The sequence below is a fragment of the Halichoerus grypus genome, chromosome 6 (genome assembly GCF_964656455.1).
Source record: "Halichoerus grypus chromosome 6, mHalGry1.hap1.1, whole genome shotgun sequence".
Lineage (NCBI taxonomy): Eukaryota > Metazoa > Chordata > Mammalia > Carnivora > Phocidae > Halichoerus > Halichoerus grypus.
In genome coordinates this window covers 120,222,405-120,239,549 of record NC_135717.1, presented here as the reverse complement: position 1 = coordinate 120,239,549, position 17,145 = coordinate 120,222,405, and the positions used below count along the sequence as shown (strand labels likewise).

Genomic DNA, 17,145 nt, shown 5'->3' with positions numbered 1-17,145 from the left:
CCTATTCAGATAGAGAGGGGAAAAAAGAAAGAGCTAGAGAGACAGGTTTTTGATCATCACTTGTGTTAGAAAATTGAGATAATATTGTACTCTTCTTGCCATATTGCTTCTCTCATTCAACCTTACCTGCTGAAAGTCCTCCAAGTCATCTGGTAGAACACTAAAGCACTTCTTTTTAATGGCCACATAATAGCCCATGATATGGCCAATTCATTCAGCCTTTTTCTCACTAATGGACATTTGCTTTGTTCCCAATTCCTGGCCTATCCTTTGTTCCCTATTCCTGCCATATTGGTACTTTCATTTTTACAAAAGCAGAACTGCTAGATCAAAAAGTATATATATTTTTATTTTAAAAATACGTTGCCAAAGACTTGAGCAGATCTTTACAATAACAAATATACAAATGGCCAATAAGCAAATGAAAAGATGTTCAACAAGATTAGTCGTCAGGGAAATGCAAATTAAAACAACAAGATACCATCATATACCCATGAGAATGGCTAAAAGTTAAGTCTGATAATAGTAAGTGCTGATAAAAATGGGGAACAACTGGAATACTAATATATTGCTGACAAGAAGAGAAAATGGAATAATGACTTTGGGAAAAAGTTTGGCAGTTTCCTATAAAATTAAACACACACATACCATTTGATTTAGCAATTCAACTTCTAAATTATTTACCCAAGTGAAATGAAAAATACGTTCCCACAATGATTTGTACTCAAATATATATAGCATCTTGTGCGTAATGGCCAAAAATATGCATAATGGACACAACCCAAATGTCCATCAACAGGTAAATGGATAAATTGTATCCATACAATGGAATAGTACTCAACAAAAATAGCAAATGAGGGTGCCTGGGTGGCTCAGTTGGTTAAGCGACTGCCTTTGGCTCGGGTCACGATCCCTGAGTCCCAGGATCGAGTCCCCCATCAGGCTCCCTGCTCAGCAGGGAGTCTGCTTCTCCCTCTGACCCTACCCCTCTTGTGGTCTCTCTCTCTCTCTCTCTCTCAAAGAAATAAATAAAATCTTCTTAAAAACATAGGAATTGAATTGTAGTTACATGAAACAGCATAGATAAATCTCAAAAACATTATACTGAGTGAAAGAAGCCAGACATAAAGGAATGCATACTGTATAAATTCTAATTATATGAACCTCTAGAGAAGAGAAGAAAATTCTAATCTAGAAAGCACATTAATGGTTGCCTACGGGAAGCGGGAAGCCTGCTTCTCCCTCTCCCACTCCCCCTGCTTGTGTTCCCTCTCTCACTGTGTCTCTCTCTGTCAAATAAATAAATAAAATCTTTAAAAAAAAAAAAAATGGTTGCCTAGGACCAGAGGTTGGGGAGGCAGGGATTGACTGAGGAAAAAAAGGCTCAGAGAACATTTGGAGGTGATGGAAATTTTCTTTCTTTTTTTTTTTTTAAGATTTTATTTATTTATTCATGAGAGACAGAGAGAGAGAGGCAGAGGGAGAAGCAGGCTCCCTGCTCAGCAGGGAGCCCGATGTGGGGCTCCATACCAGGACCCCAGGATCATGACCTGAGCTGAAGGCAGACGCTTAACTGCCTGAGCCACCCAGGCACCCAAAGGTAATTTTCTATACTGTCACTGTGGTGGTTGTTACATAGGTGTATATATTTGTCAAATTTTTTAAAATAGGGAAAAAGTGTTTCCATATTATCTTCCCCAAAAGGCCTTATCTAAATTAACTCATGGAGAAACCAAAGCTAGGAGCAATTAAGATACTTGCACATGATCAAAAACTAGTAAGGGATAGTACCAGAATGAGAACATGGAGCCCATGATTTTCCCCTCTGTACTACATGACTTCTGAACCTGTCTAGCTCTATGTGACTTCAGTTACTGGGAGGGCCTTTCTACAACTCCTTCTTGCAACCCAGTTCCCACAGGTTTTAGCTCAGGTTTGCTTTCAGCCACTCACACAATGTCACTACATAAGTCTTATCCTCTTAAAGGTAAGAATCAGAAGAGAATGGAATTAACATTTGTTGGCCTCTAAGCTTACTATATGCTCAACATTAAGCTAGATGTTTTCCATGCATTATCTCATTTAATTCTCACAAATACCTCACATAGGAAATCTTATTTCCCCATTTTACGGATAAAGAAACTGGGATTCTTGTCTAAAGTCATACATCTGGTAAGTGTTAAAGCTGAGATTTGAAACCAGGTCTGTCTGATTCAGAGCCTATCTACCTTACAATGCACAACACCTCAGTGTCTCTATTATCCCTCTTGCCCTAAATGAGCCAAACCATACACCCTGGGCTCCGAACTTTACCAATGCAGCAACCAGCAGTGTCTTAAAATCCCCTTTGGACTCCAACCTTTCCTAGTGAGAGGCTTCTTTATATACATCCAGCATTCTTTTAACCACCCCCACCAGTGCCTACCTTCTTCCTAACCACTACTCTCAATTCCAAGATTAATAACTTCTGACCTGACCCTCTTTCAGATTTTACAGTTTTCCATGGCCCCACTTCTCTCTTCATTGTGTGTTGAGTGGCTTGGATTAGCCCCCTTGGGTAGACACAGGGTGCCCAAAGCAGGGTTTCATATTCTTGCATCACTGAAGAAATACTGATACCATCACAAACTTGGATTGCTCAAATGGCTAACATTTGTGTTATTTCTTAAATTCATAAATAATACATGCTAATTGCAGAAAAATTAGAAAATACAAACAGGCATAATTTTAATTAATTTTTAAAACCTCTCAAAATCCCACCCATCAGAAGTTCAAATTTTATTTATATGCATGTTTATCCAAGTAAATATATGCTATATTAGGGACATCTTATTGTCTTACTGTATTATAATTTGCTTTTACATTAAAGAACATATGAAGACCATTTTTCCTTTTTTTTTTTTTTTTTTAAGATTTTATTTATTCATTTGACAGAGAGAGAGACAGCTAGAGAGGGAACACGAGCAGGGGGAGCGGGAGAGGGAGAAGCAGGTTCCAGGCCAAGGAGGGAGCCCGATGCGGGGCTCAATCCCAGGACCCTGGGATCATGACCTGAGCCAAAGGCAGAGGCTTAATGACTGAGCCACCCAGGCGCCCCTGAAGAACATTTTTCTATGCCAATTAACATAAATATATATTAACATCTTTCACAGCTATATATCCATTTATAGGCATATACTCTGAACTTTTAACCAAATCTTTATATATTGGATACATCAATTATCAACTTGTCGCTATTTTTTTTAAGATTTATTTATTTATTCAAGAGAGAGAGAGAATGTGTGTGGGCGCGCGTGCCTCTCTCTGCACGAGTGGGGGGAGGGGCAGAGGGAGCGAATCCCCAAGCCAACTCCCTGCTGAGGATGGAACCAAAACCGGGCTCAATCCCAGGACCCATGAAATCATGACCTGAGCCAAAATCAAGAGTCCGACGCCCAACCGACGACGCCACTCAGGTACCCCTCAACTTGTCATTATCTTAATGCAACAGAATACATTCTTTTCTTTTAAGAGTACATTCTCTGGGGCGCCTGGGTGGCTCAGTCGTTAAGCGTCTGCCTTCGGCTCAGGTCATGATCACAGGGTCCTGGGATCGAGCCCCGCATCGGGCTCCCTGCTCCGCGGGAAGCCTGCTTCTCCCTCTCCCACTCCCCCTGCTTGTGTTCCCTCTCTCGCTGTGTCTCTCTCTGTCAAATAAATAAATAAAATCTTAAAAAAAAAAAAAAAAAAGAGTACATTCTCTTTTTTTTTTTTTTTAAGATTTTATTCATTTATTTGACAGAGAGCTAGAGAGAGCACAAGTACGCAGAGAGGCAGGCAGAGGGAGAAGGAGAAGCAGGCTCCCCACTAAGCAGGGAGCCCGACAAGGGGCTCGATCCCAGGACCCCAGGATCATGAACTGAGCTGAAGGCAGACGCTTAACCCACTGAGTCACCCAGGCACCCCAAGGGTACATTCTTTTACATATCTTTGCACTTCTGATTATTTCCTTAAGAATAATTTCTACGGGGGTGCCTGGGTGGCTCAGTCGTTAAGCGTCTGCCTTCGGCTCAGGTCATGATCCCGGGGTCCTGGGATCGAGCCCCGCATCGGGCTCCCTGCTCCGTGGGAAGCCTGCTACTCCCTCTCCCACTCCCTCTGCTTGTGTTCCCTCTCTCGCTGTGTCTCTCTCTGTCAAATAAATAAATAAAATCTTTAAAAAAAAAAAAAGAATAATTTCTAGGGAAAAAAGAATAATTTCTAGAAGTAAAATTGATACATTAAAAAGCATGTGTTTTTAAGACTTTTGAAACACATTATCAATTTGCCCTTCAAAAACATTAGACCAAATAATTCTTACAGTTGGTTTACATTTACAAAAATAGTTCCTGCTCATTATTTAAAACTCAAATAAAGGGGCGCCTGAGTGTCTCAGTCGTTAAGCGTCTGCCATCGGTTCAGTTCATGATCCTAGGGTCCTGGGATCGAGCCCCACATCGGGCTCCCTGCTCTGCGGGAAGCCTGCTTCTCCCTCTCCCACTCCCTCTGCTTGTGTTCCCTCTTTCACTGTGTCTCTCTCTGTCAAATAGATAAATAAAATCTTTTAAAAAAAAAAAAAACTCAAATAAAAATACCATCTATATAGTATTGCTACCAAATATTACAACCAGACAACAAATCAGACAAAACCAAATTGAAGAATATTCTGAAAAATAACTAGTTTGGACTCTTCAAAAAGGTCAGTGTCATGGAAGACCAAAAAAAAAAAAAAAAGGCTGGGAACTATTCTAAAGACTACAGAGACATGACAATGTATTCAATGTATTATCCATGAGAATGTGAACATGGGCTATACATTAAAACTAATAATATTGTAACAATGTTACATTTTCTGAGTGAGATAATTGCTTTAGGGTTATGTAAGAAAATATTCTTGTTCTTAGATATATGCTAAAGTATTTAGGAAGGGAAATGTCATAATATCTGCAACTAACTCAAATGGTTCAGAAAAAAAATAAAGATAAGCAAACATGGCAAAATACTAATGATTAGGAACTCCAGGAGAAGAGTAGAAGAATATTCATTGTAATACTCCTGAAATTTTTCAGTAGATTTGTAATAAAATATTGGGGAATCATACTTAAAATACGTGAATACTTAATAATATTTAAAATGTATAGTTTAGGGGCGCCTGGCTGGCTCAGTCGTTGAGCGTCTGCCTTTGGCTCAGGTCGTGATCCCAGGGTCCTGGGATAGAGCCCCACATCAGGCTCCCTGCTCCGTGGGAAGCCTGCTTCTTCCTCTCCCACTCCCCCTGCTTGTGTTCCCTCTCTTGTTGTCTCTCTCTCTCTCTGTCAAATAAATAAATAAAAATCTTTTTTAAAAAAATTATAGTTTAATAAATTAAAGCTGATCATAATTCACCCCAAAGGTAGTTATTTCTAACAGTTTCATGTATAATGTTCCAAATCTTTCCTATGTACATACTATGTGTATAAGCCTACGTATCCTTTTAAATGAAATATAATTATATCAGACACTATTGTGTAACTTGCAACATAAATGAACATCTACTAGGAGCATCTGGGTGGCTCAGTTGGTTAAGCATCCGACTCTTGATTTCAGCTCAAGTCATAATCTCAGGGTCGTGAGATGGGAGTCCCACATTGGGCTCCTGCTTGAGATTCTCTCTCTCCCTCTTCCTCTGCCCCTCCCCCCACTCGTGTGCTAAATACATAAATAGAATCTTTTTTTTAAAATGAACATCTACTGGGCGCCTGGGTGGCTCAGTTGGTTAAGCGACTGCTTTCAGCTCAGGTCATGATCCTGGAGTCCCGGGATCGAGTCCCGCATCGGGCTCCCTGCTTGGCAGGGAGTCTGCTTCTCCCTCTGATCCTCCCCCCTCTCATGCTCTCTGTCTCTCATTCTCTCTCTCTCTCAAATAAATAAATAAAATCTTTAAAAAAAAAAAAAAAAATGAACATCTACTAAAGAAGGAATAACCTCTGAAGGATAATGCCTACGTTGGGGACCTGGGCTGGGAGAGCTCACCCGAAATTCCATGACATCCACAAATGACTGGTAGTAGTTGGTGAGAAATCTAATTATCTCAGATTTTTCCCGATGTACTGGTCCTAAATGTTGCTGAGAGAAACACAAAACAAAAATTTTAAAATACAAAATAAGAAGACAATTAATCAAAGTAACCCAAGAAGAATAGGAGTTATACCTAAAACATTCTCTTTTTTTTCTTTAAGATTTTATTTATTTATTCGACAGAGAGAGAGCACAAGCAGGGGAAATGACAGAGGGAGAGGGAGAAGCAGGCTCCCCGCTGAGCAGGGAGCCTGATGCGGGGCTCAATCCCAGGACCTGGGATCAAGACCTGAGCGAAAAGCAGACACTCAACCGACTGAGCCACCCAAACACCCCTATCTAAGATGTCTTGAAGAGGCTTGAAATACACTGGCAAAGTTGGAAAATATCCAATACTTTGAAGGTCTTAAACAGAGGAGATTCTCTAGAAAGAATGATGCATGTGATCCTGACTAGATACAGAATGCTAAATGAGAGGAAATTTCAAGGTCCCTTTCAATCAAGGAAGCTTACCATTTATATTAAAGTCAAAAGAGGCATAGTGAGAAGATGCTACAGGTACAATGGTAAGAAATCTAGGGCTAACATTTAATAGGGGAGAAGTAAAGGATAGTTCATGAGATGCATAACTAAGATAACACTTATGCAAGATAACAATATGCAAGGAAACACTAAGTTGGAAACAGGAACAGCAGAAAATATATTCACCCTGCTGGGTTGATCAAACTTGTCTTCCTCTACAAGGACAAGGTGTTCTCATGAATCTTGCAATGGAGAAAGGGGCAATGCTTTATTCTAACCTACCCTGAGAGAATCCCATCTTATCTCAGAATTCTCAAGACTACAAGAACCTGAAGCTCTGTGATTGAGCCCAGGAAAACTAAAAGAAGGCTACTCCATCCCTTGCCAACTTCAAAGAAAGGCAGTCAAAAGAGGAGAGTTTAAGCCACCCAAGTGTAAAGTTATTTCAGAGAAAGGGGCAGAGGGGACCATGTTCTCACCGTGCTGTTTCGGACATCTATGTTGGGAAATTTCTTGTTGATGTACTTGAGAGAAGATTCCATGGACTTTTCCAGTAAGAAAGGTGGTTTGGATTTGGGGTCTGAACAAGTCTGCACCAATAAAACACACTATATTTTAACCCTTTCTCCCATCCCTCCAAACATACTTTTTCCTGCTACATTCATTTACACACGGTCTCTCTTATGGAAAGGGAATCTGGGAATTAATTACAAAAGCATAACAGTAGATGAGAAACAAGCTTCAGGGCATGAAGCCAACTATCAGTAGAGCTGAACAACCTGGGTATCTTGTCTTATCAAGAGGAGTTCAGTGTCTGCTCAGCCCCAGTACAAAGAGGAAGCTCTCTCCCCACCCCTCAGCTGAAGCCGGAAGGAGTGAGAAAAGCAGCTGCTTGGGGGTTAGACTTCATGGGTGAGTGTGTCACAATGTCCATATGTAAGTATCTCATCCCAAACGGTGTTTGTGGGGGACATGGGGTCAGAGAAACCATGTTTTAAATACATTTTGTTTTATTACAAAATGCGCAAAAGTTCCCTCTCCCTATTTTCTCTTTCAGAAACTCCCCACACTTGCTCATCTTTATCTCTTCACTTCCCTAGGCCCAGCCCCTCACCCCAGCCTGATCTTGTCCCCAGCATCTCTCAATTCCATAGTTCCTATCCTAAGCACACACACACAACTGCAGCATGAACTCTCAGACACTGAGTACCTCAGAAGGCATCTACCCATATTTTATTGAAATGTCATATCTACTTTTTCCTTGGAGGGAAGTACTTCCATGGAAAAGTTTTTGCCATAGACCCCACTTTGGATATATTCAGAGTATGGGGGAGCAGCAATAAACAATGAGACCCAGAATTCTAGACCCCAGACCTTTATTCAAGTGACTCAGAACAAAATTATTTCCTACCCTCATATACCCAGCAGAAAGCAGACACTGTCACTGGAGCAAGATTCATACCTAGAAAAAGCCTCCCCTTCTGCTTCCCGGCACTGGCTGGCCTATGTAATCCGAGTGACTGAAGGCCAGTTAAAACCAGTGGGGAAAGAAGAGGGAGTCTAACCCCTGGAACTGCCGGCCTCAGGGTCCCCTGTCCTACTCTTGCTGGAATAAGTGGTACAAGTCCAGTTGGTCATGCTTACCTTCTTGATGTTATACATGCGGATGAGAACCCCCTGACCTCGATCATTCAGGATAGTGAGCTTCTCGGCTAATTTATGCTGGTAGGCAGAGGTCAAAGACATGATGGCCACCGAGAGAGAGGAGTATCCGGACAGCAATGTCTAATCTCCCCAAACACTTTCAGCTTGGGTGGTGACACCCCCTGGGCGGAGGGACCCAGCCTGGTTGGTGCGCTGGTCTTCCTGTTGCCTCTACAATTGGCTCATGGGTGAAAGCAGTCATTACGGCTCACAGACCTTCAGAATTTTCTTGTGCTTCCTCTTGCACACTCAGCAGGAGACATTTCCTCTTTTTAGCGGTGCAGCACTTTTGGTAAGACTGCAAAGCGGGTGGAGGCAGGGGAGAGGGACAGGCTCTCAAGGCTCTTCCACAGTCTAAGATAACACTTCCATAACTAAGAAGTGTTAAGTGGGAATACAAGAAGGGGGAGTGGGAGAGGGAGAAGCAGGCTTCCCGCTGAGCAGGGAGCCCAATGTGGGGCTCAACCCCAGGACCCCGGGACCACGACTTGAGCCTAAGGCAGACACTTAACTGTATCCACAGTCTGGTACCAACCTTTTTGGCCTTAACCCTTCACTAGTGTCCTATAAAAAGCTCAACACTAGACAAAAAAGGATCGACCCTCCCCACTCCCATACACCTTTATACTACTTCTGCTTTTATATAACCCCATCAAGAATGCCTGTTATTCTCAGCTGAACCTTAGGTCTATCCATCTTTTAGGGCCCAGATTAAATCCCAACTCTTCCTCATTACCCCATCTAGTGTCAAATATTATACAGAACACCATATTCTTCACTATATTTTTAGGTATATATCTTATTTCCCCCTACTACATCATAAGCCCCTAATGACAGGAATTGTATCTAATATTTTTTTATATCTTTCATAATACTCTAGTACAGTGATTCTTAAAGTATAGTCATATCAGCATCACCTTGAAACTTGTTAGACATGCAAATTCTCAGGACCCACCCCAGACCGACTGACTCCAAAACTCTGAGGTAGGGTCCAGCACTCTGTTTCAAAAAGCCTTCCAGGTAATTCCAGTGCATTCTCAAGTTTGAGAACCACAGCTCTAGTACAATAGTTCTTTTTTTTTTAAGATTTTTTTTTTTAATTTGAGAGAGAGAGCATGAACAGGAGGGAGGGGGGCAGAGGGAGAGGGAGAAGCAGACTCCCCGCTGAGCAGGGAGCCGGATGTGGGGCTCAATCCCAGGACCCTGAGATCATGACCTGAGTCTGAGCTGAAGGCAGACACTTAACTGACTGAACCACCCAGGCACCCCTCTAGTCCACCTTCTTAAAGGTGCTTAAGAAATTGAGATCAATCCCATCCCCTGAGATTCAGGATTAGGAAGTCTGCAGTGGGGCCTAGAAATATGCATTTGTAAGTACCCTGGAAGGTTTTGAGACAAATGTTCCGTCAGATACATGTTGAGAAACACTAATCTCTTGGACCCAGTAACCACTCAGTAAATATGCTGATTTATTTGTTGAATTATTAAGACTAACTTGGGAAGGGGCACCTGGGTGGCTCAGCCATTAAGCGTCTGCCTTAGGCTCAGGTCATGATCCCAGGGTCCTGGGATCGAGCTCCGCATCAGCCTCCCTGCTCGGCAGGGGGCTGCTTCTCCCTCTCCCACTCCCCCTGCTTGTGTTCCCTCTCCGCTATATCTCTCTCTGTCAAATAAATAAATAAAATCTTTAAAAAAAAAAAAAGACTAACTTGGGAAATAGGCCCCATGAAGAACCAAATTAACTGAGATTAACAAGAGGAAATTAATAGTAGACTTTATTTTTTTTAAAGATTTTATTTATTTGACAGAGAGAGAGACAGCGAAAGAGGGAATACAAGAAGGGGGAGTGGGAGAGGGAGAAGCAGGCTTCCCGCTGAGCAGGGAGCCCAATGTGGGGCTCAACCCCAGGACCCCGGGACCACGACTTGAGCCTAAGGCAGACACTTAACGACTGAGCCACCCAGGCACCCTAATAGTAGACTTTAAATCTTAGAAGACTGAATGAATTTGAGCACTAAAATATTCTTGCCATTCTAACCGGGCCTTAGCTCCCTAACTCAAGAAAACAGACTCACTTTCAAGTTTCTTTCAAGGCAAGAAGCAGAAGGTCCTCAGAAAAATTCTACATTGATTTGCCTTCATATCTGCTTCCTATCCAATACCTTTTCTCCGCTTTTCAATCATTCTCATTTTCCATATCCAGGGCTCTTATATTATCCCAGTAAACCCTGGGGTGGAGGGATGAAGGGAGCTGATTAGCATTATTATATACAGAAACTTAATTAAGCTTAAATACATAAACTTAATATGTTTGTTCCCAAGAGAATATATTTTTTAAAGAAGCAAGAAGACGGCAGTGCTTAACACCTGAAATTTCAAACATCTCTAATGGAAACTTTACACTTTCGGAAAATAGAATCTGCCTTTCAGTTTATTTACTGGATAGAGTCCCTAGAAGGTTAGAGGTCTGGCATAAGGTACTATTGGCCCCAAAGATTTGAATCATCTGCTGTTATCAAAGAAACCCAGGTTCTACTACAGGCATTTGCGGGATTTCTACTGGTCTTTCACGTTGATGGGGGAGATTAAGAGCAGGCAGTGAGGCACCAGCTCGTAGGAAGCTAAGCCCTAGTACAGCCACAGCCCTCTTAACAGGTTAGTATAGTTCTACTGGATATTTTTCACTCGCATTTCTTATCCTCCTGAAAATTTTGTTGAAGACTCTCCCTACAAAGCTGATCTAGTTTGTTCCTGTTCCCTAATATATACTCCCCAACCTAGCAGGGACAAACCTAGTAGTCTACTGCGCATGTGCCATGTTCATTTCTGCCTTTCTCACTTAAGTATGTATGCTTTCCCTCTTGCTGACCCAAATCCTAGTCAATCTTCTGGATCTGGCTCAAAGAGTCCTAAGTCGAGCTCTTGCTGAACTCCAACAGTATTTGGTCTCTACCACGTATTTCACATCTAAATTAGGTCCCACCTTGATATGCCTATTTCACATTATCCTGCCACCTCAGCTGAACTGTGAGATTGCTGGAGCCTGGAAACACTCGTTTCCTTGTACTTGGTATATGAGAAAAGCCTACATTTTGGCATCAGACAGAATTTGGGGCTTGAATATTGTTGAGTCCAGTGGACTAAGCCTTATGACTTAGAGGCAAAGAGCCCAGGTCTGGAGCCAGAAAGCTTGAGTCCACATCCCAACTCTATCATTTAGCAGCTCTGATCCAGTTTCCCTGCCTGCAAAGTGGAGAGGATGTTGAGAATCTTTCCTATCGCATGCAGATATTGCGTGTATTAAGTAAGTTACGACATGTGACGTGATGACCTAGTTACTTACTATGTACCACGTACTTTAAGGGCTTTACATATATTACCTCAAATAATATTAATCATGTCACCCAAACATGTACTAGCTTTGTAACTTTAGGGTATCTATCACCACTGAGTTGGTTTCCTAATCTATAAAACAGTGGTAATCTCTCATATACATGTAGAAGTGGTTAGATGATACGGTGTTTGTAAACATTTGGCTCAAGGCCCGGTATGCTGGATTAAGAATGCCAAAAAGAAAGTAAAATTTTGGGTTTTTTAGTATGTAGTGAGCTTATGTCACTTTTGTGAAATTCTACTTGGCACCCCATAAAGAAAAAGGCCAGGTTTAAAGATGGGACTAATCATTCCAACTAGTAGTCTTTAGAGAAACTCCACTGGAAAGATCATGCAGCAGTTCCTCCTGGAAAGGGAAAGAACCCTCCTGAGGATGGCTTAATTACCTCAGAGCAGGGTCTCGTAACCCTGGCTACAAATCAGAATCCCCTGGGGAACTCCTTTAAAGCCACAGTTAGCCAGACCCCATTTGTGAAGATTCTGATCCAATAGTTCTGGAAGATCTGTCACTTTAAAACTACTCAGTGATTCTCCTGCACAACCAAGATTGAAATCCACCTCTTTGAGACTTAACTATGACATCAAAAACTTCCAAACCTCTGAGAAACCATAGACCATATGGTGGGAGAAGAGGAATTGAGTAGCTTGAACAGAAAGTTGATTCACATCACTTGACAAAGGTACTTCGCTTTCCCTCTCCCCAAACTTCAGCTATTTGCCTTGTTTTGACCTACAGAAGGATTGTTTGCCTCTTCAGATTCAGACATTTCCCTTCAGATTCTTGAGAGACACTGCTTCAAGAATAAGGTAGGTTTCAAGAGCCTTTAGACTCGGTTTAACTGTCAAGGTAGCATCGAGGCTGGAATCCTCTTGCCAAGTCTAACATGTATTAAACCAAATGGCCTCCATTATAATCTTGGCCTCCCAACATGGGATATTCAGCTAGCAATAATTAGGCATCAGTATTAAAGCTCTTCTTCTATTATCTTTAAGAATCTAAAGATAACCACACAATATTGGATTATACTGCAACCTTTATTTTCCAGAAAGCCAATTCACTTTATAATAAGTGTTTGTGGCTCTAATATTATCATTAATATGCAGTGTAAGCTTTAAAGAGCCACCCTGTCTTGTGTTCCTGAAAGGTACCTGAGTCTAAATCCCTGGACTTAATCATCTAAATGCCCTCAGGAAAATCTGACATTTAACAGTCTAGCTCTGTGCCCTTTGTCTATGCCCTAGGCATGATGCAAAGCAGAATTGAAATGGGCTATTCTAGGCACTTTTCTATCCTTACCACTTTGCCAGTCTGCCTTGATCTTTTTCCCCCCTATCAGACTATGCTATCCCTGCTTTGCAGAAATCTCAATTGTAGCTGTTGCCTGGAAACTTGGGAATCCTTGAAGTGAATATCTGCTAGGATAGCTAAAGACAGCTAGCCATAAGGGAAAGTAGGCCTCCTATTGGCAGTAAAATATGGCAGATTTGAGATGGTATATTCTTAGTTCACTTCTAGGAGTCTTCATATGTTAATACCTACAACTTTAGAGATTTCAGACTGGCATTCTCACATAATTATAAAGTAGCCTGAACTTGAACATGGTACTGTTCATTCTTCTGATCCCCTCTCCCCAAAAGTGGCTGTGCTGATCTGACAAGTAGCATCCTTCTCTAACAAAGAGCTTAATTTAGATAGATTTGGCAAAGAGATGGGAGGGAGCAATGCTGAACAGTAAAGGAACCAGCTGCCCTAGCCTTGCTTTCTCAACACTCAAGCTGATGGTGTTAAACTTCATCATACCCCAGTACTGTGAGCTTTCCAAGGAGCCCTGCCTGTTTAATACTCTATTTGAGGGCAAAGAATTCTATTCAAAACAACCTATACGACTAAAATATATGTACAAATGTTAATTTTTGGTTTTCCAAGGCATATAAGCAGTGAAGTTCTATTACCTAACTGACTAGGCTATTGCTTTAGTCATCACAAACTTTCATAGGAAGATACCCATATCTCTCACTATTCTTTTGAGAACAGAAAGTAGGCCTATGTCAAAACTACCTGATCTTAAATGTCAATATTTTCTTTGCCAACCCATGGTTCCTACTATTTAGGCCTCATGGAGCCAGAAGCCTTAGAAATATGTCCTTATGACCCAAACCACAGGATGCCAGCCAGCAGGTTACAGTACCATCTGGCATCATGTAGAAAGGTAAGTTTTCCTGATTAAAAAAAAAAGTTAAGTCACTGGAGGGAGAAAAATAAACTCAGAATATAAAAAGTTAAAGGTTTTTGTTGTTGTTGTTGTTTTGTTTTGTTTTGTTTTTTTAAGAACAAGCTTCTGACCATACATAGCACTTAGCAGTTCTTAATGTTGGAAATGGTTTGTCTTAAGCATTTCCAGAAAGGAATGGAGGGTGGAATACAGGCATTGTATAATGGCCATTTAACGAGAGCTTTTTCTCTTTTAGAAAAATCCAAAGATAGCTAAAAAGATGGCTAACTGCAAATATAATGCTTGCCATGTGGTCCCAGTCAAAAGGCTCAAGGAACACGAGGCTAACTGTGTCAATAGAACTGCTACCGATGATGGTAAGTTTTGTTTAATTTGGGGGGGCAGGTAAGTGACATCAAGGGCTATTGCCCCCTACCCTCCATATTTCATAACTATGGAAGTCTTAGCCAAATGAGAGGAATGAAAAACAAAAGGAAGTTTCTACTCTGCTTCTATAACTTCTGGTCTGCTTTATTTCAGAGCCATTTAACCTTCCAAAGTTTCTCTCTCCAAGTTTGGAACCAAATGAAAAACTTTCTAATACTGCCAATCAGATCCTTGACCCTGATGTCTGGAACACAGGTGAGCAAGGGTGAATCAGTGAACAGTCATAAATGAAGGCTTGGACCCCAAGTCCTTCGTAGCTAATTAAGTACTGTAGTCCTGGGTAAATTAAGTCTTAATACTCCTCCCACAAAATCCTTCAAAACAATCAAACAAATCTGAGAATTTCATCTGTCTCTGAAGAGGCAACCCAGCAAAAAGGAGTCTAATTAAAACCTAAAATCACTTATAACAGTTTAAAGAATCTTATCTTACCAATATCTGGTCACTTTCCACGGAACAAAAGTATTTGGTATAAACTGAAACTTGTATTCTGAAAGGTTTGGGTTTATCCTATCTTAAGTGATATCCTTTCTCTAAAATGTAGCACGTTAGGGCACCTGGGTGGCTCAGTTGGTTAAGTGACTGCCTTTGGCTCAGGTCATGACCCCGGGGTCCTGGGATCGAGCCCCACATCAGACTCCCTGCTCAGTAGGGAGCCTGCTTCTCCCTCTCCCTCTGCCCCTCCCCCTGCTTGTGTTCTCTCTCTCTCTCTCTCTCTCTATCTCTGTCAAATACATAAAAATCTTAAAAAAAATAATGTTTGTTTTAAAAAATAAAATGTAGCACATTATAAAAGAGAATATAATAGAGTAATGCAAGTTCCTTTAACAGATAAAGTTCAAATTGTATTGATATCATGGTTTAATACAACAGATGTTTCCTTGTATAAAAGCCCAGTGCAAGTATTCAGTGGGGATCGTGCCTTTAGAACACAGGCTCTTTTCATCTTGTGACTGTCACCTTCCACACTTGGCTTCCCAAACTGCCACAAAAAGAGAATGGAGGTACAGGTGCCCCTTAAGCATCTTGGCCCCGAAGAAAATACTTCCAGTCACATTCCATTGGCAAAAACTAGTCATATGACCATACCTAACATCAAGTTGGTAAGAATGCAGTCCCTGGCAAAGCAGCCAATTCCCAGCAACAACTATGGAAGGGAGATTCAAATCTCTGCCACCAATGGCTTTCTCTGCAACAATATAAAAATGCTCAGGCCTTGTATCACGTCTCCATCCTCTCTTTCTTTCTAGATAACACCCATCATTCTCCTTCATTTGTTCTTAAGACATTTGCTCCAAAAATGCTGGTCTGTGAAAGGTAAGATAAATCATCTTATAGAAGTTATTGGAATAGAGAGCAAAATACCTTTAAGTTTGACTTTTTTTTTTTTTTTTTTTTAGATTGTATTTATTTATTTGACAGAGAGAGAGACAGCGAGAGAGGGAACACAAGCAGGGGGAGTGGGAGAGGGAGAAGCAGGCTTCCCGCCGAGCAGGGAGCCCAATGTGGGGCTCGATCCCAGGACCCTGGGATCATGACCTGAGCTGAAGGCAGACGCTTAACGAACTGAGCCACCCAGGTGCCCCTTAAGTTTGACTTTTAAAGTGAGCTGGCCACTAGGTCATAGGCATGGCAAATGCCTAAACTTCAATTATGAATTTTGAAAGATCTGTACTCATGGGCTCTGAGTACTTCCATTCCCTCCCTAAGTCTCACTTAGGACTTCAATCCATTAAGGACTTGATTACACAAGGTTCTCAATTCTATGTAAGATTTTCAAGGAATAAAAAACCAATTCCTAAAATTTGGAAGGGAAAATAATTAGTACACTACACATGAAATACACTAACAAGGATCCTCAACCTAACAAACTTGAAGGGCACATCTAAGGGTTAGAGAAGCCATCAATGGAGTTACCACCATATACACAGGGGGACAGGAAGTACAAAGGAACTATATAATACAGAAGCTTGCACAAAATCAATAATTCCTACTCTGACCTTTAATAATATCAACCTTTTTTGATAAAGTAATTTAAATCTCCTAGAGCTGGTTATCTAGACCAAATCTCTAGTTCTGTTCTTCAACTAACTTTCCTTTTTTGATCGTCATCTACAGTGACTCAAGAGACATAAAAAAAGAGACTATGGATGACAAACATCCTAACAACTATAAGTCCTGGAGAAAAGGTAGAGTAACTTTTTTAAACATAGTTTTTTAACATAGTTTTAATAATACCACCAATGTATTCTAAATCTTCAAAGATTCTTAGACAAACTTTTATTCTTTAAAAAAATAAACCTATTGGGGCGCCTGCATGGCTCAGTCGGTTAAGCGTCTGCCTTCGGCTCAGGTCATGATCCCAGGATCCTGGGATCGAGCCCCGCATCGGGCTCCCTGCTCAGCGGAGAACCTGCTTCTCCCTCTCCCACTCTCTCTACTTGTGTTCCTTCTCTCGCTGTGTCTCTCTCTGTCAAATAAATAAATAATCTTTAAAAAAATATAAGTAAATAAAAAATTAAACCTATTTTCTATTCTAAGTCCTTCTTCCCCCACAATAGAAAGCAGGGAAAGTCCCAGTGGCTTTAAGTCAGACTGTGGAGAAAAAGCTATCTAGAACTCTATTTGAAATGCAACTAATGCACATCAAGCTTAGGTCTTCCATAAAAACACTTTCAAAATGACATTACCTTAATGTTCTTTTTCTACCCATAGAGGTCAGAAAAACTGATGGAGAAGCTGTGGATTAAAGAGCCAGCAGAAAGAAAATTTATTGTCTCTTTTTAAACTT

General features: G+C 41.1%; 2 protein-coding genes across 3 annotated transcripts in view; one reads left to right on the top strand and one right to left on the bottom strand.

The window, feature by feature from the left end:
- The window catches only part of NCKAP1L (NCK associated protein 1 like), a 43,278-nt gene extending 34,873 nt beyond the window's left edge, over positions 1 to 8,405 (bottom strand). For both annotated transcript variants that reach the window (XM_036124250.2, XM_078076096.1), the window contains exons 1-3: positions 8,242 to 8,405; positions 7,077 to 7,187; positions 6,031 to 6,123 (exon numbers count right to left, since the gene is read on the bottom strand). In XM_036124250.2, the coding sequence (XP_035980143.1) occupies positions 6,031 to 6,123; positions 7,077 to 7,187; positions 8,242 to 8,343 (306 nt within the window). In that variant the 5' untranslated portion in view covers positions 8,344 to 8,405. The remainder of the gene's footprint in view (positions 1 to 6,030; positions 6,124 to 7,076; positions 7,188 to 8,241) is intronic.
- A 5,403-nt stretch (positions 8,406 to 13,808) lies between these two features.
- On the top strand, positions 13,809 to 14,563 carry LOC118555845 (gametocyte-specific factor 1-like). Its single transcript, XM_078074177.1, has 3 exons — positions 13,809 to 13,904; positions 14,164 to 14,284; positions 14,550 to 14,563. Exons 1-3 carry the CDS (start codon positions 13,812 to 13,814, stop codon positions 14,561 to 14,563), a joined length of 228 nt encoding a protein of 75 aa, XP_077930303.1. The 5' UTR covers positions 13,809 to 13,811.
- Positions 14,564 to 17,145: the final 2,582 nt, after the last annotated feature.